The 24,719-nt window shown below is 38.8% G+C and overlaps 1 protein-coding gene across 4 annotated transcripts in view; it reads right to left on the bottom strand.

Annotated features, from left to right (window-relative positions):
* AFF2 (AF4/FMR2 family member 2) overlaps nt 1-24,719 on the bottom strand; it is a 497,371-nt gene that overhangs the window by 313,385 nt on the left and 159,267 nt on the right. For all 4 annotated transcript variants that reach the window (XM_032256130.1, XM_032256129.1, XM_032256131.1 and 1 more), the window contains exon 3: nt 23,356-24,216. In XM_032256130.1, coding sequence (XP_032112021.1) covers nt 23,356-24,216 — 861 coding nt within the window. The remainder of the gene's footprint in view (nt 1-23,355; nt 24,217-24,719) is intronic.

Genomic DNA, 24,719 nt, shown 5'->3' with positions numbered 1-24,719 from the left:
GGTCACTGCTGCTGCATACATTCATGTGAGAGTCAGAAGAACTGCTGTCAACCATGGCATCTCTCTCTTCCTAGGTCTTTCATTCAGCATATGTAAAATAAGATCAATGGTTTCACCCCATTCCTTGATTTCTGGATTGCTTCAAATATACATGAAATCATCAGGAATTTGTCAGAATACTAACCATTAAAGAGATGAAACATTTTGTTATCATATTCATTCGTTCTCACACATTCACTAAGGCTTTGCCAAAAAAAGAAAATTACAGACCTCAAAATTTCCACTGCTAATATACTACTGAAGTCAACGTTGGTATTTGTTAAATAGAAAAATTAATGGCCATTTTTGCTTAAAATCTCCTGAGAAGCAAAAAAAAAAAAAAAAAAGAAAAAAAAGAAGAAAATAGTTATAGATAGGAGTGTGTGTTTATGTGTGTGTGAGAAAGAAATAGATTGAGAGACAGAGAAAGGAAGAGACAAGGTAATATATTTTCACCTGGACACATTCTATGTCAAAGTCCTGAAAATTTACAAAAGAGATAAATAGACCGGTAATTTTTTTTTAAAAAATGAAGATTAAGTGATATTTTGGTATGGGGCTAGAAGGCAGCTATGCCAAAAAGGGAGATATTTGGAAATTTTGAACATTATATTCTGAAACTATTACATATACATGAACATTGGCTCTTAAATGGTTCCTACCTACAATAGCGTTTCACCAGAACTGTTGTTGTTGATTATGTATAATAGCGATTTCTCCACTGAAAATTTACTCTCCCATTCTAGAGCTTGGGAATTTCATTTTGTTATTGATAATACTGAATGCTTTATGGAATATTTTTAAAAGGAAAAATTAAATTTTTATGTGAATTTGAATTCATATAAAAATAAAGTCACCATTGGTGCTATCATGATTCAAGCTTTGAAGGCTCTAAGCAGATGCTTTCAATAGCCTGTATATTCCTGTGGCATCCTCCAATAATTCCTGCTACGGGCAGGGATAATTCACTAGGTTAAAAACATTTCTGGTTTTGTTTAAATAATGCACAAACTAACCAGTGTGGAAAGCTGATCATTAAATTACCTTCAGCCACTGGTAAGTGTTCTTCCTTCCATCTCCCCTTTTACTTCCCTCCCCAGTGGAGGCAGCACCAAGATCTAAGCTAAGCAGCAACCTAGCAGATCACTTCTCACTCTCCAGGACTGCGGTTCGGAGTCAATTGGCTCACAACAGATTTGACTCAAATTTGGGTTTTAGCATGCTTAATTTGCACTTAAGTGCCTACAGAAATGTCTATAGTCAAGGATGTCTACTTTGGAATCAAGTCTGAGTTATGGTACTTAAATCAGAAAAGCATTGCTTTCTCTTTAAACAGTAGAAAAGCTCTTCAACACACATTTATTTCTACTTAGCTGTTGGAGCCTAAGAACTACTTTGGTTCCTAAACATACATAATACAGATAATGCCTGTAGAAAACAAGTTATAACAAACCGAAAGGTAAAATATGGCAGTGTTAGTCAAAATGAAGACATTTCCCTTTTGAGCTTATTCTGTGACAATGTGCAGCTACAATGACCTGATTTCTATTTCACCAAATAATTACAATTGCATTTCTCAACTTAGCTACTGGGGTGCTTATTCTTTTAATTGATACTTGCTTGTTGAGGTTCATTTTCAAACTTTGCAGCTTAGCTCCAACATTTAGAAAATCAAATAGGTGTGTAGGTGGACCAGGTGTACACTTGTTCTAAGTGCCTATGTGCTATTTTGAGCAGTTACAGAAATTTGTGCTTATAATAAAGGGCCCAGGTTAGAAATTGGGACTGCCTCATTAACATATGGGTATTTCCTTTATCAATCGAACTTGAAATACTGCCTTTTACAACTTTTTTGAAGAAATGTATTACATTTTCAGTAAAATCTACTGAGGCTCCCATATAATACTGCATGAACATGCTGAATTTGAAGATGAAGGTACAAACTTAAAGGCCAACCAATAGCTTCCTTCAAAATTATGACTGCTGGACATTGCTAAATTCAAAAACATCAGAAATCTAAGAGCTGACTGTTTCTAATTTGAAAGCCTCTGATTAGTAAAGGCCAATGATATGTATTAATTACTTTATAACAATAATGATCTATTCTTAATTTTGCTCCTGTGCACTAAACATGTTGGACTTATGTGAAAGACATGTCTTTTGTCATACTCTTATTAAAAGTAGCCTCCATAGCTTCTTCTCCAATGACAACACTTTAAAAATTTTTAATGTCTTTCAGACCTAGATTGTACATAGACCTATTTCATTTAAAATGTTTGCACAGGCTCTCTCACAGGGTAACTTCTAAGAAATTGGGTATGGGTAAAATTAATGTATACCAGGCATAAATCCATCTTAATGATGGAAAGTCAACATAAAGTAACTTTCTGTTGGGCAATGTTGCCTCATAAAAAGAAATGCTCTAAATAGTTCCCCAAGCCTCCAAAGCCAAAAAAGTCAGTGATCCAATAAAAGTAGTCTTCTGAGAGGCAACAAACCAACTAAAAGTCTCTTGCCCCTAGGGAAGAGCGCAAGTCTAATCCTTGACCGAATGGCCAAAGCATTTGAGGCTGGTGTTTTGTCAAGAGAAACGTTATATCAGATGAAAAATCGCCAGGCTTGGAAAGGTTACAAACAAAAACTGCAGTTACAACTTATCAATGGAGAAGGGAGAAAAAGGCCAGAAATATGTGCTTTATACTTAAAAAGGCATGTCTTTCATGTAAGACCAACATGTTAAATGCACATAAGCAAAACTGGCATAGAAGTACTCCAGCAGCATTTCAGACCTCTTCATTCACAAGAAAGCAGAGTAGCACAGGACACGTCCACATGGACAACTCCAGAAGTTCATAAGTATCCAAAGCTAGAGCTCAAAACATGGTATTTTAAAAGTTAATCCATTCTGTCATTGAGTACTACGTAGACTGATACATTCCTTTTTGCAACCATAGAAATGGAAAAGAACACATAGGTAATTCCAATTGCACAGATAAAAGTATCTGGGGAGCTCTATTGAAGATGTATGAAGCCCTCATCTTGCAAGCACAAAACACTTTACAGTCTACACAGCACTCACACATCCACAACCTCAGGACATTTTCATGCAGCCTTTTAAAGAAAGTAAAAATCAAAGATTACTTCTCCCTCTGATACAGTTGAGAAAGTCAGCTCAGACGGTAGATGCAACTTGCTGAGTGTATGTGTAATCAATACACGAAAATCCAAGACCACACAACTCATCAGCCAGATCATGGCAAAGTTCTCTGTTTATCTTTCCACTCAGGTCACCTCAGACAAGAGTGTGGTATAGCAAAACCTGTGTCCACTCTTATTTCCTGACACTCTAGAACTATTTGTCCTTCTAACAATTATAATAATTAGAATAATATATCTACCATTTAATGAGCACCACAAATCTCTGAATATACTCTACCAAAGACCTGAGGTTTAGGTATTACTATCTATGCAACCAAACTCTTTGGAATTTCTCAGTACAAGAAAAAAATCACTCAAATAATACATGTTAGGAACACTTTGTATAAGTTTGTGCTAAAAATATAGAATGTTAACTATTGGTAAACCAAATCACAAGTATCATGTTTTAAAAAAGATTCCTTTCTTTAAGTAAGTAGATTAACATGCCTTGATGAGCCATTATGTAGATTCTAAACTTGCTATGTCCTTAGGTTTGCTTGAACTGCCCATCTACCCATCCATCCATCCATCCATTCATCCATCCATCCATCCACCTGTCCACCCATCCTTACACATAAGATATACCTACTTGGTGCCTAGTGTCCAAAAACACCTCTTCGCTGTTCTCGCTGTTCTCTAGTTCCTGCATTTCGCATATTTCCCAGAAGCAGGCTGGTCTGGCAGTCCTTTATTTCCCATGTAACCTGTGAGACTCAGGTTCACATGACACTTGGCTGTGGCCCATGGTGGCAGGAGGCCTTTGGCACTTCCATTCAAAGGATTGTAGATGTTGGGAACAAGCTTAGCCCGCATGGTGCATGTGCTGAAAGTACTTCCAAATAATTACTCATTCTATTTTGGAGAAAATAACTGTAAAGCAAAGAATGGCTGAATGGAAGGGCTTTTGTGTGCATAATGAGTGTTTATTCCATAGTTTTCTTAAAATTAGGATTACATATTTTTAAGTCCTGCAATAAAAACGTGCACTGTATACAAAGCCAAACTGAGTCACCTGTATAACGACCAGCTGAGTAACTTTTGATTGTAAACCCAACCACCCATCACTAAACTCCTTTTATTTCTTCTAAAAATCATGTTTGTAAAACTACATTATAAGTTTGTACAACAGCTAAAGTATATATTTGTCACCTGCTGCTTTTGTTCTGTTATTATACATGCTTCTGTGCATGTCTGTGTGTGTGTTTGTGTGTTTCTTTCTGAGTATGCATGCTTCTACCAAAATCTTCAGCCATCCATCAGTAACTCAAAATAAACCATGGGGAAATACATGAAGATGGAAATACCTGAGGCCTACGAAATCCCAAAGCCCTCTGGTGGGGAACATAAAAACAGAGATACCACCAAAGTCCCCTTTTAACATTCTATTGCTGTCTTTTTTTGCTTCTCTCTTTCTCTCTCTCTCACATACAAATGCACACAGACACACATCTTTTAGCACACTGTGATCATCAACATCACAACTGAACATGTAGGCTTGTTTTCTGGTGTTTTTATCCTAAGAATCCATTGAGGGATTATATTTCTCAGTTAATTTTGCCCTGTGTACTCATAAACTTCTGCATTTTGAGGATTATTTTAAAATACAAATAATCTGTTGATTGTTAGGAAAGGAAAGAAAAATGATGGCACTTGATAATAACCCAGCTACGCAGCCAACTCTTCTGCTCTCAATAAAACATAATCAGCCCCATGGTATTGTGAAAAGTATAATGTGTGTGGTGCCTGGTGTGATCAGGTGATTTCTGTTAACTTGTTCTATGCTAAAATAATCTCAAGTAAGTATTATTATCCTTGTTTTACAGATGAGGAAACTGAGATTCTGAAGGCTTGAGAAACTTGTCCAAATCACAAAACTAGAGGTGGCAGCTGCAACTTGAATATGGCTCTACCCCTTTACAAAGCGAGTTTTCTCTCACTCCATCAAAAGTCTCAAATCTGGGTACATGAATTTCCTTAGAGGTTCATAGTTTGACTTGAGGATGCCTAAGCAATTGCATAAAAAATAGTTTGAGTATTTCTAAATCACATTTTTCTGAGACATGGAGGTAGAGATTTTACCAGCTTCTCACAAAGGGTGAAGGCCCAAAAAGTTTATGAGTGCCCGTGATTTCATCCCAGGGTCTTGTAGGGTTTAGTGCAGATGCCAATACCATACTTCCCTAGAGTCATCCTAGATCTACCTGCCAGTCTGCACCTCTCTCTGCTCTGGGCTCCCATGGTACTCTAAACATTCCTGCAACCCACATTTTTTTACTTCATGTGTTGCTTTGTTGTTATTGTGAATATATCACAATTGTCTTTCTAGAGATAAGTTACCTGAAGGTAGATCACAATCTTTTCAAACTTTGTCTCTCTCAAAGCCCTAGCACCATACTCTGCATATGATAAGTGCTTGATAAATATCAAACAGAGGTTTCTGTTTTGTTTTTGTTTTTTTTTTTTTTTTGAGACGGAGTTTCGCTCTTGTTACCCAGGCTGGAGTGCAATGGCGCGATCTCAGCTCACCGCAACCTCCGCCTCCTGGGTTCAGGCAATTCTCCTGCCTCAGCCTCCTGAGTAGATGGGATTACAGGCATGCACCACCATGCCCAGCTAATTTTTTGTAGTTTTAGTAGAGACGGGGTTTCACCATGTTGACCAGGATGGTCTCGATCTCTTGACCTCGTGATCCACCCGCCTTGGCCTCCCAAAGTGCTGGGATTACAGGCTTGAGCCACCGCGCCCGGCTTGTTTTGTTTTTAATTTAGTGACTGGTTGTTACCTACCAAAGCCATGCTTACTCCTACTCTTGATCTTTGGTCATCTAATTCCTCTAACCTAGAAGGCTAACTTCCTCAAGTGTCAGACTTGCTTCTGGTCAATCTCTGGGCTGTCATCTTCAAGAAAGTCCTGCACATGCAATACCCTTATTTTATAACTTGTTATCACACAACTGCATACACTTTTCCTTATTATCATTGTCTAATTGCTTCAGATATGCTATAGACTCTTCAGCTCTCCAGGGGATGTATTCACTTATTCAGCACATATTTAATGAGCACCTAGTCTGTGCCAGGTATTATGAATGGAATTGGCAAAAATCCCATCATCTCTTCTAAAGTTTTTAGATCCCCTATAAAGGTTAAAATTATATTATGCATGTAGATGTGCTCAGGACATAATAAATAAATGAATACTGTAAACCTTATCTTGACATTGCTTATGTATTTTTTAACGGCTGAGGACAGGCTAGATTTATCCTTTCCATCTTTTGAAACATTGATTTTCTTGAAGACTAGTATACTTATTCAGAGTTACAGCATTTATTAAGATTATAAACTAGTTTCAAATTAATTTATATATTTGGGAAAATGATCACCTGCATATGTATATTTGAAATCAGAAGTCATGTGAATGGCTTATTTTCAGAATAATGACTTATTTTAAATAATGACTTGCGATGTTGAATGGGTAGTAGAGCTTCAGTTTGGCATCACTAATACCTCAGCAGTCCAGAATGTCACCCAACCAACTGAAAAACTAAGTCTGCTCCATCTAGGAAGTAATTCTGTCAGTGGCCTTCCATTTTTCAAGACTTTCTTTCAAATACTACATAAATGAATAATTAAAGAGGCAAGTGAAAATAAATATTAAGAATTTTCCTAAACCATCTTCTCAAGGCATTTTTATCCCATTTAAATTTTAAAGGTAATTATATCGCCTACTGCCAAGAAAGTTAACACTAATTATTGAAATAAATAACACTGTACAAATTAAATAGGGTTGCAAAGACAAAAATGCATAATGGTTTATTCAAAATAGGAATCACAACACTGTTATTTCTAGCTCTAAGTACTATATCCTCTTGATTTATGAAGACATAATTTTAAATGTCTATTAGTAAAACCTTTTCTCCTGTATCACATTAACTTTACTATCAGATTGCTGCTTAAAAAAATTAACAGTCATCTTTTCCCAGCAGTCATTTAGTATGGTTTTGCTTCTTTTATTTTATAGCTTTTGTATGTATACTGCTAAGTTTGGAAAGACATGTACTTATGTCTACCTATGTAAATCACATAATGAATTACGTTGCAGTTAAAACGTACAAACTAAATCTAGTATTTCTTCAGTAATTTATCCCCAACCCAGTATGTCTTTTAATGTATTATACAGCGGTGTTATATAATATATGAAAAATTTTAACATGGATTTTGACTAGCTGTATTACAGCATTGAACCTGTGTTGATGCAAACATATAATACCTTTTTGGTTTTTGTGTGTGGAAGGCATTCGCAGTCAATCTTTCAATCTTCCCAAACTCTAAAGGCTGATTTCAGAAAGATTCAATAACACAGTGTAGCTACAATTTCCTTTCTTTTCCCTACAGTAGGTTGAAATGAACATATTTATGTGACGGGGAGGGCTTTTCCTTCATAAGTCAAAATACAGAAGTTGGATGTTGCTTTTTTATATGCCTAATATGTTTGCTGGAGTCTACCAACTAAGGAACTTTTGTATGTATCTTTGGGTTATGGGAAACGGCCAAGTTTCACGCTACACTAGATTATTTTTGATGCAAGCTCTCTCAGATGAAGGTTTCACCTGTGGCCTTTCTCATTCCTCAGCGAGGAATATGCAGCATAAAAGCAGACTAACATGTTTCTATTAAGCCAATTGGACTGGCTGGCTTTGCAGAGCCCTCTCAGAATCAAGAATCTGTAATTCTATAAATAGTACCACTATCATCTCCACAGTTTTACTGCCACTCTTTGGCCTCCACTCAAAATAATGATTGTTTTCTCAGAGTACTGCTCTTTTAATTCACGTGCATTAATAGAATATAAGTGTTCTTCAAAATGTTGATTATTTTTTCCTTTTCACTTAATGCCCAGATTCACGGGTGGAGAGTTCAAGGCTCAGTTCTGTAATTAGCCATGGTGAGGCACTTGGTGAGGCCTCCTCTTGCCAAGCTTCTATGTTCTTCATTGCAAGAAGTGAAGCTTTCAGGTCTCAAAGTCTCTGTTTACAGCAATTTCAAAATACAAAAGTACATGGGAGTTACAGAGAGAGTTTCAAATAGTTGAGAACTGAGAAGGATTAGATAAGTAAAGTCAAATAAATATATTATGACTTATTTCTCTATATTTGAAAAAACATAATTGCAATCCTAGAAACTATGGAGTGCAAAAATATTGTACACTTAATTCCACTCTTTCCTCCTGCTTGCACTACCAGAAATTCACTTATCTTAACTAAAAGGCCATGTCCATGTCCACCAAATAACGGCAGGGGAGCTGAGTTGAACAGTTTTTGAGGTAACAATTTATATAGACAGTTAGTCAGAACAACTCTACACCAACTCCACCAAAATCGAAGGATGTCATTTCTCACTCAAAATTATATCATAGGGGCTTAGGGAGAGAAGAGCAGTATGGAGTGCAAAGCCATTCCCACTCTCCATTGTAAACATGTTCCCTGTGTAGCCAGCTTCAGTCTAAAGGAAACAAAGTCAGGAAGTATCATAGAAAAGTCCACAGCTATCAGTACAAGATAAATTCAACTGGTTATGTGTTCATTGGACTTCAAAAACTACAAAAGACAAAGCATAATTTAATATTTAATATATTGCATAACTAATAGAAAATTATCACTTCTGTGATTTCTAAAAAAATATTCAGCATATTTTCCCATGCTCTCTGTACTATCAAACCTCTCTGAGGTAAGATATTAATTTTTAAGTGGTGAACCAAAAAGGTCATTTGTAGGAAATAAATCTTTCAATGAGGTATAGGTAAATAATCATGATTTTTTTGAACATAGCTTTACAACAAGAAGCACTGTGCAAACATAAATCAAATATCATTACATTCAAAGCCTATATCATGACAGCATGACAATAAAAGAGATAAAAGGAAAAACTTACCTGCTTTGTGAAGCTCTCAGTGTGAAAGAAAGGAATCTTGGGTAATGGTATCACCATCTACGGCTTGCCCAAGCTAGAAACTTCAGCGTCATTTTAAATTCCTCTCTGTTGCCTTTCTTTCAATGGCTTATCTAAATAATCACTGAATACCACTGAATCAGACTTAAAAATCTGTCTCAAAAATGACCATAATTCAAATTGCTAGCATTTCTGGCCTGGAATATTTCAACAGCCTGCTCAATCTTTCTGCCTCGAATCTCACCAGCCCTAACATGTTACTCCCTGCCACCAACTCCCCTGCCAATCACCCTGTCAAGATGGCTTTTCTAAAACATTATCTATCATGCTTATACCTTATAACTTTTAATGATTTAAGACTCCCCATCACGTAGAGCTGATACCAATCCCCCAGTCTTCCCAACCAATCTTCCCTTCTCTCTCCAAACACAGCTGACTCTTGTGTCTCATCAATCCCAGAAGCCATCAAGCCAATTTACAACTTGATGTGGGTCTACATTGCAGAGAATGCCTATATTTCCACTTCTTCACCAATAAAACTTCTAATCATACTTTAAGAGCTAGCCGCAAGTTACTGCTCCCCCAGAAAGCTTTTCTAAACACCTCACATATCTATTATTTTCTCTGCTTAAAGAGAATACCAAACACTGTTCTATTATACGTCACTGTGACTTCTGTTTTTGTGTCTATATCCCCAGACTTAAGCTACCTAAGATAAGGCAACATATCATCATCTCAGTTTTCCAGCATCTAGCATAGTACCTGGCACACAATGGACACTCAATGCAAATTTGGTAAATGAATGAATGAAAAAAGAAAATATGAGATTTTACAGGCATCTAGTGCATGTTTCCAACACTCTGTAAGATCACATTTTCAGAGTTAAAAAAAATCATAATTCATAGTATCAAACTCAGTGTGAACTACTCAAAATATTACACTAGGTTTTTTAAAACATTTGTCCTTGAGCCAAATGCTTCCTTCCAGTATTGAACAAGACCACTTCCTTCTAGATTTATTATAATTTATGCGGATTGCGGGTTCAGGCTTATGTCTCTGGTGTGGGCCCTTTTTATACATCAATCTTGACTGGGAAGGAAAGTTAGATCTCATCTTCCCAAGAATCTGAAGACCATACTTATTCAAGTTAAATAGAGTAGAAATGCAGAAAGGCAGTTTTGGGGTCTCAACACATAGGGCAGAACATTTGGTCGGACCCCACTTGGGATGAGCATCCTGGTCTGCATCTCCAGCAGATGCCCAATGAAAGCATTTCTGGATGTCCCAGAGAAAATCAGCTTCCTCAGTAAGTTCACATCAAGATCTGGAAGAATAAGAGATCCTGACAAGCAGAAAGGCCAAAGAACAAGTTCAATCTAGAGCTGGGGCCATCTCCTTAACTGACTCCAGGGGTCACAATTCACCCCGTTTTCTATGAAAACAGCGACCTTGAAACTATACAGAATGGTAGCTACTTCTCCCAACACCAAACTTCTTCATGAAACGGCAACGTCATTGGAGCATTCTTCTATGATACCTACTTTAAGACGTGAGTGGCATGATCCAGTTCATAGGAAGCATGAACCTTAGAGCCCCATTAACTTCCAAGATTTTATGCAGTTCATTGCATCTAAGATACAGCCTGCTCTTTTCTTACTTTCCATCAACCCATGGGCTTCCCAAAGTCCTTGCTGAACCTCACCTCATCTTTAAAGCCTTAACTAAACAGATCCTGTCTGTTATCGCTCCTTCATTCTACATCACCTAGGAACCTAGATATCTCCCTGCATGCTGGGCAAAAACTTCAGAAAGTACTAATAATGCCATCATTTCTAGCCTTCTGACCCAGAAGTCCACTGGCTTTCTCAGCACTCCCTGCAAAAAGACACATGGACACCTAACACATGCATATGTGCACACACATACGAAAACACCCCTACGCATCGCTATGCAAAGCCTGTAGGAACTGCCACAGACCATCAACCCTTTCACCCAATTTGACTCAAAATCTTAGGCTATGAAAGAGGATTTGTTATTCCATGAATCTTAGAAATCTCTACCTCCCATGCTTTAGTCCTTCTGATCCATAAGGGATGCCAGAATGCCAATTGGGTTTGGCCTAGGTCACCTTCTCCCTAGATAAAATAATAGGACTGGCTTCCTTTTAGCAGTTATCTCTGTGGTCACCTCTTTTATATCTTGTGATTCTGAGTCCAAGACTGGGCATGCAAATGGTTTCCTGCCCTGGGAGCCCAGAAACTCTAAGGAAGCAAAAAGCAGAATGACCTTCACCCCATGAGTAACTAAGAAAAAAGATTCTTTTGAATGGAGGGTGAGAGTTGTCATGTTGAAGAGTATTTCAAATCCTGGGTATACAACATTTACATCCACCTGTCTGTAGGCCTAGGACTGGGAGAGCTTCTACTCCATTGGCTAGTTCTCCCTTGACTATAAGATACCTCTCCTGACTCTAGGATTCTGCTTTGTACAAGAACAAGACTGACCTTCCCCACTTTCTCAAAGCTGACTTCCTGTTGATAACAGGCACAAGAAGCAAAATGTGTTCTGCTATCTGAAACTTTGTCTAGATCTAGCCCAAGGTTCAGCAAACTAAGTTTTGCCAGCCAAATCCAGCCCACTGCCTGTTGTATTTTGGCTCCCAAGTTGAGTATTTTTTACACTGTAAGATGTTTGTAAAAGAGGAAAAAAATATTTCGTGACACATGGAAATATGTGATATTCAAGCTTCAGTATCCATATATCGAATTTTACTGGAACACACCCATACACATTCGTTTATGTACAGTCTTTGGCTGTTTTCATGCTACAACAGCAGAGATAAGTATTTGTGACAGACAGACCATATAGCCCATATAGTGGAAAATAATTATTTTTCAGAAAAGTTTTGCCCACCTGGCTATAGCTCACAAAAAAAAAAGTCGATTGTACTAACAAATTGTTTTTTATCTATTATCTAAGTGAACTTTACACTTCCCTAAAAGATTTTTAAATCTCACTTTTGCACAATTGTATTTGAACAGTTTACCTACAGCCATTGTCTTTCACTGTGTCTGAGTCCAAGATTCAGAGTGAAGTCATAGTGACAGTCACAGTGAAGACAAACAGCTTAAAGATTTGGCTCAGAAGCATTGTGGACTAAATCTGAAGTCAGTTCTGACTTGGGGAAACCCACCTCCCTCCAAAAAACTGGCTTAGGTTTTTCACAATGAATAGAACATGGAATACCTCTATTCTCAGTCTGAAAAGTGGGAAGAATGACCTCTCTTATACAGGGTTGAATACTATTCCTTAAAACTTCGTGTCCACTCAGTACCTCAGACTGTGACCTTTTTTGGATGTATGTATAGTATTTTCAGATGGAGTTAGTTAAGGATCTAGACATGAATCATCTGGGATATAAAGTGGGCCCTAAATCCAATAACTGATGTCCTTAGAAGAAGAGGACACAGAGAAATACACCTATAAGACCATGTGAAGATGCAGACAGAGATTGGCGTGACACTGCCACAAGCCAAGAAAAGCCTGGGGCTACCAGTACCTACTTAAAGTCAAGGAAATATTCTCCTCTAGAGTATTTGGAATGTGCATGGCATCTTTTTGGACCCCTGGCCCCCTGGCCTCCAGAAGTATGAGATAATAAATCTCTTGTTTTAAGCCACTCAGTTGCGATATTCTGTTGCAGCTAAGTGAAACTAATACGCCTCCCATTTGCAGAGTCTTATACACTTTTCAGAGAAGTTTCACAGCTACTTAGTTCATTTATTGTCACAGTAATTTTCTAAAGTAGATTGTGTGCAGACTGTCTGCATTCTCTTGCTGAGATAGAGTGACACTCATCCATTTAATGTCTATCAATAAAAGTCACAAATTCTGTCTGTTCCTTGCTAACTACTTTTGCTATTTGATGATCCTAGACAGTTTTTTTTTTTAATTAATCTATTTTTCAGGGTCTCAAACAATTGAGAGGAGTCTTACTCCTTCTATAGCAATTAGTTTCATACCCACTTTTTATTGACATCTCATTTACATCTAAGGTTTATCTTGAGGGTGGCTGTGTTTCAACCACATAAATTTAGATTTTAGCTATGTTGTCTGAGCATTTCTGATAAAGTCATCCCACTAAAAACACAAAAACTCAGAAACTTTATGAACCAAGAAAAGGTCCTCTAACAAGTTATGTCATATGTTACTCATTTAGGAATATTGCAGAAACACTACTTCTCACCATATTTGTAAATGAAAAACACATGACTGTAACCTGTAATACCACAAGAAAAATTGTTCTTTTGGTGTGTTTGGTCCCAGACTTTTGAAATATGAACCAAACAAGGGAATTTTAACTTAAGCTGGATTCAGCTCATTATTCTCTTGCTCTTTATGTACCAGTAGAGGAGTTACTTTTAGAAAATTAACCCATACATATACAGTAGCACATCATGCACCAAATGCCACGTGGAAGTGTCACTAAAAGTCTGGGTTCTGGTCCTACCACAGCCACTTGCTGGCTGTGTGTCTTTAGGTGAGTGACGCTTAGCCTCTCCAAGACTAAGTTTCTGCATCTGTGAAAAGGAAATGATGATAATTCCAGACCCTGTTAGAACTGGATCAAAATAAGATAAGGTATGTGAAGGCATTTGCAAACTATAAAATATAAAGGTAACAGGTTTTTGTTATTGGCACCTATACTATAAACTTAAATAAAAGCATAGTTCACTTTAAAATGATGGTTAATTAGAGATTATTTTCTCTCATTTCAGTTAGAAAACACTAAACACAAAACTCCCATAAAGAGTTTTATAACTTACGTCTAAAGCCCCTTGCATTTACTGTTTGGGTTGAATCAATATGGTTATCTACCTGTCAATTTCTCTTATTCTTTAATGCAGAATGAGAGAAGTCTTTTTTTATGGCTGGCTCAGAAAGTACTGAACTAATCAATATATCAAGTGATAACAAGATGATTTGGAACACATATAACAAAAGCTTACCACTTTACTGCATGCTGAATCTGTCAAAATATTTTTCTAGAAGTAATGTGAAAATAGGAGTTCTCTGTCTTTCATTATTTCAGTGGGTAGTGACAAAAGGATTAGGAGGTTATTTGCTGAGTCTACAGTTTGGTACTTTCTGGTAAAATGCAGCATATAGTTGTTACCTTGAAAAAAAAAGGTGAGATGTAAGAATACTCCAGCTGAATTGGTAGTCAATCCCTAAAAACATCCAGTTTGAGTCTGCCCATATTTACCTAGTCTTACAAAGTCCCAAACTGTTCTGAATGTGTACAGGCAGAGCTCAGATCCGTTCATGCTGCTGTAGTGTGGTTACTCCTAGAGGGTTATGGGTAGGGGAGATAATGGCTGACTTTACTATACAAGCAAGGTGGGTTTGGGCTTAACCACCAAGAGAAGATTTAGAGCTGTGAACAACCCCACCAATGAGTTGGTTTAATCTCCTCATGCGACAAGACGCCTAGAAAGGCAAAATAACTCTTTTAATTTTACAAACCAAGTCCAGGCCAGAAGTGAAATGCACATTTCAGTATACCTCATTAAAACTATGCTTTGTAATATTTCACATGTTCCAACATAGGGATTTACTTTCAGCTGTCTCATAAAGAATCACTAAAATTATCAAATAGTGCTGTTTTAAATTGCACCATTATTAATAATGATGACAGAAATGTGTATAACATAAGAATTAAAGTTTTTTTTTTTAACAGAGTAAGAATAAATCAATCTTTTGGTTTCTTTCCAACCAAAAAAGTGTTTTAAAAAAAATGACAAGGGCTTTAAAGGCAAAGAGCGCTAAGAAAGATGCACTGAAACCAAATACTCTTGATAGACTTAGAAAATGGCATGTTAAAATCACTGACATTGTTTTAGGATGCTGATGGCTACAGCCACTTGCATTCAGCCTTAGAAAAGAAAAAAAATACATATGAGATAGAAGAGGACTTGAGGAAACAGGAAGAAAAGAAATCACAAGTACTTGCATACTCTTTAAGAAACCTTCCTTGAGATCTATCTCTGAGTTTGACTAATGCTAATGAAAAAAAAATGGAAGGGAAAGGGAATGAATGGAGGACAGGGATTCCAAGGGAAGGAAGATATCGTATAAAATAGCCAGTTCAGCATTAATTTAGAAAGATCCTTGGGAAAGCACACTGGAAAAGACTGGATGGTTAAAAGAGAACAAATGAGATGTCCTTTCTTCTAGGGAAATAGAAAAAAAACCTGGAAAAGCTCATAAATTACTGCTTAAATTGATGAAAACAATTGTCTTGAGAGAATTCCTAGTCTCCTATGAAGCCAGGGAAAGTAAAATGTCAAGTTCAGCATAACATTCTGGTTGCCACATTGCCTACAAATTCAAGAGAACTGACAGTCTGGCTTTTGAGCTCTCTCACTTTGGTCATACATGCCCACAGCTGCAGATAAACTGGCCTATCCTTAGAATACAGTTCACATTTTTCTCACTTCCCTTTTTTGCATATGTTATTATCTCAATCCATCACTAATATGTACACATATGAACTGCTCTCCAGATTCCTCTTGAACTACTCTATTACCACCCAATGTTAAAGGCCAAGTTCAAAACAAACTTCCCATTCATTCTCTGCAAAATCCTCGCTGGTCACCTCTACATGTCCCTGTCTGACAAATCATTCCTGCTATTGTGAGAATGGTCTCAGTCTCCCCTCTTCAGGACACTTTTCCTAATTCAACCTTTCCAGTACAAAGAATGCAAATCCAAGTATTCTACTTGTATTACTGTCAACTACACATGTTCAGCTGGAGACCACTTCACTTAGCTTAGGGAGACACTAAAGTTAGGGGGAATATGAAGGGAAAAGAGGAATATGATAAGAAAATGAATTTGAACACCAATGAGACCAGTGAGTTGGAAGAGTTAGTAAAAAAGCATAAACAAAATGCAACTACCAGGGGATGGACTAGCAGAGAAGAAGGTACAAAGCTTTCTAGATGCCACACAGCTATAAAACAAATACTAAGTAGTTCAAGAGTCTTTTCTGGCACCCTAAAAGTATAAAGATATCAAAATATAAAGATATACTTCATTTTGATTGGGTTGGGAATAGTCCAGATACAGCCTTGGACTGAACACTACTTTATCTTCATAAGAATGCACAAAAAATAAACTGGTGATATACATCAAGTGATATGGTTTGACTATGTCCCCCCCCAATCTCACCTTGAATTGTAACTCCCACAATTCCCACACTTCATGGGAGGAAACTGTGGGACAAAATTGAATTACAGGGGCAAGTCTTTCCTGTGCCGTTCTCGTGATAGTGAGTATGTCTCACGAGATCTGAGGGTTATAAGGGGGAGTTTCCCTTGCCAAGCTCTCCTTTCTTGTCTGTTGCCATGAGACACGTGTCTTTAACCTACTGCTATGATTGTGAGGCCTCCCCAGACACATGTAACTGTAAGTTCACTAAATCTCTTTCTTTTGTAATTGCACAGTCTCCAGTGTGTCTTTATCAGCAGCATGAAAATTGACTGATACAGTAAATTGGTACCAGGAGTACGGTGCTGGTGAGAAGATACATGAAAATGTGGAAGCATCTTTGGAACTGGGTAACAGGCAGAAGTTGGAACAGTTTTGAGGGCTCAGAATAAGACAGGAAAATGTGGGAAAGTTTAAAATTTCCTAGAGACTTGTTGAATGTCTTTGACCAAAATGCTGATAATGATATGGACAAAAAAATCCAGGGTGAGGTGGTCTCAGATGCACATGAGTTACTTGTTGGAGACTGGAGCAAAGGTAACTCTTGTTATGTTTTAGCAAAGAGACTGGTGGCATTTTGACCTTGCCCTGGAGATTTGTGGAACTTTGAACTTGAGAGAGATGATTTAGGTTATCTGGCAGAAGAGACTTCTAAGCAGCAAAGCATTGAAGAGGGGACTTGGGTGTTGTTAAAGGCATTCAGTTTCAAAAGGGACACAGAGCATAAAAGTGGGGAAAATTTACAGCTCGACAATGTGATAGAAAAGAAAATCCCATTTTCTGAGGAGAAATTCAAGTCAGCTGCAGAAATTTGCCTAAGTATCAAGGAGCCAAATGTTAATCCTGAAGACAATGGGGAAAATGTCTCCTGGGCATGTCAGAGGACTTCACAGCAGCCCCTCCCATCACAGGCCAGGAGGCCTAGGAGGAAATGATGGTTTTGCAGGCCAGGCCCAGGGACCCTTGCTCTGTGCAGCCTAGGAACTTTGTACCTTGCATTCTAGTCACTCCAGCCATGGCTAAAAGAGGCCAAGGTACTACTTGGGCTATTGCTTCAGAAGGTGGAAGGTCCAAGCCTTGGCAGCTTCCACATGATGTTGAGCCTGCAGGTACAGAAAAGTCAAGAACTAAGGTTTGGGAACCTCCTCCTGCAATTCAGAGGATGTATGGATATGCCCAGATGTCCAGGCAGAAGTTTGCTGCAGAGGCAGGGCCTTCATGGAGAACCTCTGCTAGGGCAATGTAAATGGGAAATGTGGGGTCAGAGCCCTCACAGAGTCCCTACTGGGGCACCACCTAGTGGAGCTGTGAGAAGGCCACCATCCTCCAGACCCCAGAATGGTAGATCCATCAACAACTTGCACCATGCACCTGGAAAGGCCACTGACACTCAATGCCAGCCCATGAATGCAGCCAGGAGGGGGGCTATACCCTGCAAAGCCACAGGGACAGAGCTGCCTAAGACCGTGGGAGCTCACGTTTTGCATCAGAATGACCTGGATGTGAGCCATGGAGTCAAGGGAGATCGTTTTGGAGCTTTAAGATTTGACTGTCCTGCTGGATTTCAGACTCGCATGAGACCTGTAGCCCCCCACCCCACCCCTTTTTTTTTGGCCAATTTCTAACATTTGGAATGGCTGTATTTACCCAATGCCTATTACTCCATTGTATCCAGGAAGTAACTAACTTGCTTTTGAATTTATGGACTCATAAGTGGAAGGGACTTGCATTGTCTCAGATGAGACTTTGGACTGTGGACTTTTGAGTTAATGCTGAAATGAGTTAAGACTTTGGGGTATTGTTGGGAAGGCATGACTTGATTTAAAATGTGAGGACATGGGGTTTGGGTGGGGCTGATGCAAACTGATATGGTTTAGTTGTGTCCCCACCCAAATCTCATCTTGAATTGTAACTCCCACAATTCCCATGCTTCGTGGGAGGAATCTAATGGGAGGTAATTGAATCATGGGAGCAGATCTTTGCTGTGATGTTCTCCTGATAGTGAGTAAGTTTCACGAGGTTTGATGGTTATTATAAGGGGGCATTTCCCTGCACAAGCTCTCCTCTCTTGCCTGCCACCATGTGAGATATGCCTCTCACATTCCACTACGATTGTGAGCCCTCCCCAGCCACGTAGAACTGTAGGTCCACTAAATATCTTTCTGCTGTAACTTGTCCAGTCTCAGGTATGTCTTTATCAGCAGCATGAAAACAGACTAATGCATCAAGTGAAAAATTCTTAGCATGAATTATAAACAGCAACCGAATGGCCTTCCATTCATTGAAGCAGCTGTCTTATTTCTGTGTAGCTGCATGGACATATCTAGAACACCAATGGTAATATCCCAGTATTCTCCGCAGTTGTCACAGAAGGGACCTGAGTTTACTCTCCACCTCATAATAAATAAAGGTAATTGTACTCCCAGTGTTCACTGCATAGGGTGTGAAACAAAACAGGCACAGTCACAAATGTCAGCAATAATTTTTCAGCTGGTTGACAAAGCTAACCACTAAAATAAGCTACAGAAAAATCCCACATAATTTCTATTAAACTTTTCTAAGGCATCTAGTTTTGCAGCAATTGGAGCCTCAGATAGCCTTAGATCGCAGCCAAGAGCAGCATGTAAAGCAAATAACCCTTTAGGGATATGACACTCTACACATTAGCTTTATAATTTCAAAAGCTTATTGACTTAGGATGAAGACACTTAATATGTAATATCAATCCTTTTCATGTGCATATATTTACTTGGCAAACTATACTAATAACAAATTGCACCAAAATGCAAAGCTGTCTACACCAGCAGATTTTTATCCTAAGGTAAAAATAAACAAAAACATCTGTAAATAAATCATGTATAAAGCTACATTTATTAACAGATTCATTTCCTAATAAAACACCATCTGCAAGCAACCCTATGTTTCCACTTGATATAATTAGGCCTTTTACTGTTTTCAGATGCAGTTCCCAGAAAAATCTTCTAAACCCAACTGCAGAACACATCAGCCTTTTGTTGTTGTTGTTGCCAGGAATGTTAATAAATTCTGTGACATGAAGTTTTGTTTTTTACTTATTTATTTATTCATTTTGAGATAGAGTCTCACTCTGACACGAGGCTGGAGTGCAGTGGCACAATCCCAGCTCACCGCAAGCTCCGCCTCCCAGGATGAAGTGATTCTCCTGCCTCAGCCTCCCAAGTAGCTGGGACTACAGGTGTGCGCCACCACACCCAGCTAATTTTTCTATTTTTAGTACAGACAGAGTTTCACTATGTTGGCCAGGGTGGTCTTGATCTCTTGACCATGTGATCTGCCTGCCTCAGCCTCCCAAAGTGCTGGGATTACAGGCATGAGCCACCGCACCCTGCTGACATGAAGTTTTTAAGCAAATTATTTGTTAAAATGACATGCCTCAATTGAAAAGCTGACCTTTTGCAAAAAAGTTGGTTATACTTCTAATATCCTTATGGTTGATACAGGAATTCTAAGAAATATGGAATGTTTCAAGGATAAAAAATAAAAGTTTCCCCACTATATACTCAATATGTGGACACATAAATAAACATGGAAACACACACTTGCATATCACACTTCAATAATAGTTTGTGATCTCTCAGTTCATAAATATAATGTTATCTGCTTAACTGTACATCTTAGAATGCTGTCTGTTTTCTGGCCATTCAACCCATCCTGCTTCGCCCTCCCTACAAATGCACTTAACTAACACTCATCAACCTCCTGTCACTGGAGACAGGGGAAAAGTTGAGAATGCTCAAGGAAATACTGTGATTGCTCCATGGATAAGCCTTTTTGGTAATAACTCAGAGTAATGCTACCACTCATCAAAGAGAGCTACACTGACTAGGGACCCGGAACCCAGTGCCTGAAACTTCTTGGCACCAGGAACTGGGGCTGAATTCTAATGCTAAGTGCTTTTGAAAAGTGCATCAAGATTTAATAGGGTGAATTTTCAGACTTGGTCAGAGTTTTAGCCACATAAATTCCATTAGGTTCAAAGCTCCATAATGCTCCACCCTGTCTATATTTATGCCGGCATTTTAATCTGCACCCTCCTAAGCTCTCTTGTTGGGCTGTCTAACCTCTCATTTCCTTTCCTCCTATTTTTGGTTTTCACATTACCCTTGGGTTCTGTATATGCCCCTGCCTTTAGGGCTTTAAGCTTCTCTCTACTATTCTGTCAAATCCTTCCTTGAAACCCATATTTTAAAATAAGTACTTTCTTCACTGATCTCCTATCATGACTTTACTGCACCTGGCCCATTTTTCATGCAGACCTCTACCAAGGTCTGTTTGTACCATTACCAAAGGCTGCATGCACATAGGCTGCTCCTTGGATAATCTTCTCCAGAGCTGATGACAGCTCAGACTGTCTTTGAAAATGTACCTCTTATTGGTGTGCCAGGGCACTGAGTGAGAGCATGAAGTCATTTCTGAATTTGGGTCAGCCATTTTGTGAATGTATAAGAGAGAGAATTACAACAGAGTGGATTTCACTGGGTCTGTGATCTGTCACTCCACTAATGAGGTATGGAAACAGGCTGACAGACTGCTTTATGGGGCAGTTCTATTTCCAGATCAGTCCTGGCTGTATAAGGAGGGGACAACAGCAGATACCAGGGCAAAAGAAGAAATAAGAATGATATTCCCACCACCCATTATACTTTTACTTTTTCAAAGCAGATCTGTTTTTGGTTTTTAAGTATTAAAGCCTGTATTAAGTCATCCATGAGAAATTATGGCTAAGATTTCTCAATGACTGAACAGGAGTAGAGCGGAGTAAGAAACAGGCAGACGGAATACAACTGAAAAAGATACAACTCATAGTGGATTTCCTACCAGTTGTTTACCTTTGTACATGTTAGTTGATTAACACAGTGGCTGGGAAAATGTAATCAAGTAACCATTTTTGAAATTCATTCATTCAACAAACATTTATTGAATATCTACTATGTGCTAGATATTTGCTAGGCGCTTGGGATACAGAGAGAATGAGATATTCCTTGCTCTCAGCGAGCTCACAGTCTAGTAAGGAAAGAGAAACATAACCAAATCACTATAATACAATGAAGTCAGAGCCAATCAGGGCATATAGAAGGTGCTAGAGGATGCCAGAGGATGGGGTTTTTAAGCTGGGCGGGATGAGAGAAGCTTGCACAGAGAAGGTGACAAATGACCAGACCTGAAAGAGAAACAGGACTTTACCAGGAAGACAAGGGAAGGTGAGGAAAGACATTCGATGCTGAGGGGACAGCAGGCCAAAAAGCAAAGAAGCGTGATAAAGCATGACATGACAGGGAACCACAGGTAGTCCCATATGGCTGGGATTTCAACTGCACATGAAGAAGTAGTGAAATATGTAGCCAGAAAGGGAGTATGAAACTAAAGCATGAAGAGCCTTGTATGTGTGACTAAGAAAGTTGGACTTTCCCTGGAAGTGATGAGAAGGCACTGAAGAATCAAAAGCAGGGAGTGACATGGTCAGATCTGCCTGTTAGATGAGCCTGCATGGATGGTTTGGAAGAGAGGTAACACTAGAGGGAAGGAGATCAGTCAGGAGGGGCTCTCACAGCAGTCCACTGAAGGCTCACAGGTGGTTCAAAGGCAGTGGGGGTAGAGGTGACAGACTAGAGAGATACTTAAGAGGAAGCTTGACAAGACTTGATGAATGATGACACAAAAAGCAAAATCGCCTCAGAAATGAAACAATATTAAAAACATACATTCAGAAAATACAGCCAACAGCCCAGGCCTCCCTCCCTTCGTGTTCCCATTGTCCTCTGAAATCACCGCATCTGCTGAGGATAAATAAAGGAAGGAGATCCAGGGGCTTATAGGATCAGACTTCTCTAGATACCACTAACTTGGAATCTGTAACCATTCAGACAGACTGCCTGTCACTCCTATCGAGTAAGATTTTAAGCCTACTTTCTTCCTCTGTGTCATTTCAAGCCTTTAGTCACCAGTGACAGGAATCCAATCTAAAGGCAGTGGCTTCTTCCAATCAAGTGCTTGAGATGCAGTAGACAGCCGCTTACATGGTGGTGTCTGAGAGGCAGCACCATATATGCCCCCCACCCAGGGGCCACAAGGCCTGGAATCCAATCATTAGCGATTCATTCCTTGGAAGAGGCTTTGGTCCCTCTGGACTTCTCTTTTACAAGGCAATGATTCCTGAGATGGGTAGGATAGTCATTCTAAACCAGTGGGGTTTTGGTTGATCGTAATGCCTTTTGCTTTGACAGAAAGGATGAAGGTAGAATAAAAGGGCTATGTAGAAACCTGTGGAGGAAGGCGATGTAGAAGAGAAGACTGATGGATACAGAAGATAACATTAAGATCTTGCCAAGGAATAGCCCTGTAATCACTCAAGAAACTAAACTTCTTAAAGAATGCCTTCTACTTCAGGTTCCAGCAAACCACACTTGCACATTCTTGTACTTTAAGGAACTTCTGTGTTTTAAGTTTAGAATATGTTTTAAGTTTAGAATATTGAGTAGTGAAGGCCTATAGTGACTCGCAATCTTCTCGTGAACCTCATACTACTTATGACCAATTATAATCTCAAATGTTATTAATTTGTACATAACACTATCACAACTGTATTTTATGATACTATTTTATAACTTCAACTTGTCATTCATTCACTCAGACCAACCTTGTCTTTTGCCATTCCAAATTATGGAGATTTAACTGTATTTGCAGCATGTTAATCAGTCATGTCACAAGTGACAGAAGATCAAAAAATTCAGACTCTGACCTTGAAGAGAATCCTATACAGCTCAATAAGGTAAATGAGAGCTGCTGGTGAATACTGGATTATAGAGGTTAGAGCAGAGAACTAAAAAAAGTGAAACCAAACAAAACTTTAAAAATTACTTACTTCACTTGTTTGGAGGATGGTGAACTTTGGCAGTTTAGTCTTTGAACTGGCTGCACTGGGTTTTCCATCCAAGAGTGTTCCAAATGACAGATTCCCGAAGCTGTTCTCAAATTCAATTGAAGGTTTCAGTGTTGGAGAGATGTCTGGTGCCTGGTCCTGGCCATCCATGGGTCTGACGTATGCAGTTGGCTTTTGCTGCCCCATGCTTGTTTTGCAGTAAAGCCCTGGTGGGAAGTTTTGAACTGAAAGGCCACTGCTGGGAGCTAACAAAGAGGACGCCACTAGGGGAGATCCAGGAGCTTGCATGGCAAATTCAGATTCTTCTGGTGAATTGGATTGAAAGATTTCCTTGAAAGCATCTTCTCCACTGGACGTAGCATTGCTGTCTTCCTTTGCAGCTGGGTTTGACTCTTCAACTTCTCCAATCTGGGGCTGTTCAGCTGGGTAGACAAATAAGTCTTCCAGTTTGGCTTGAGACTGGTCCTGTGTCAAAGTCTGCATCTTGTTTGGCTGACCACTGGCCTGGCTTGCCAGTACAGTGCTAGGGTTATGACTATCACGTGACCATTCAGGTTTCGATTTTCTGTTGCTGTGTATTAGAGTTGAATTCAGTATCACAACAGAAGGTGGAGGCATTGGTGCTGAAGGGTGGGTGCTATCCTGGTGAGGTGGAATTATCCTATTCTTCTGTTCCGGAAAAAAGCTTGGTTCGTTTTTGTTGATGGGAGTCTGGGGCACAGAATTCTTTGGAATTCCCACTAGATGATTCTGATTAGAATGGTTAGTTAGCAAATCCTTCATTTCATCATAGTTTCCAAGCGTGTTCTGGACTCGGTTGGCAAGTGCATCACCTTTGTTTGTCTAAAATAACAAAAAGATGGGGGTGGGAGGAGAGAGAATGAATAGGTTTGTGTTTCCTAATGTTAATGTTTCAAACAGATGCCCTAAGTAGACTAGCATACGGGTTTCTTTAAAATTGTCTTGCTGCCATCTAATTTCATGCTTTTCATGTGCTATGTAAGAAAAAAAAATCAATAACACTATTGAAAAAGCCTCTTGGAATGAGTGGGTATGATTAACATTTGTATACTCCCTAGCCAGTCCTTAAACATGTTCATTGAGAAAAAGTTTTATATTACATCATTTATTAATTTTATTAGAAAAATAACTTATTCTGTGTCAGATGAGCTGAATTGCTACATTCTACACTGTGATTAACTTCTGTTTACCAATCATTGGAGTTATAATGGAATGTTCTACCTATATATATTCTTGACATATCAGCCTTTACACCACATTATACCATGAAAAAGGCTTAGACTATTGGATAAGAAAATCAGTTAAATTGTGCTACCATGACTATA

Source organism: Sapajus apella, unplaced genomic scaffold (assembly GCF_009761245.1).
Source record: "Sapajus apella isolate SASKATOON/1434 unplaced genomic scaffold, GSC_monkey_1.0 scaffold93, whole genome shotgun sequence".
Taxonomy (NCBI): domain Eukaryota; kingdom Metazoa; phylum Chordata; class Mammalia; order Primates; family Cebidae; genus Sapajus; species Sapajus apella.
This window is presented reverse-complemented; position numbering and strand designations above follow the sequence as displayed.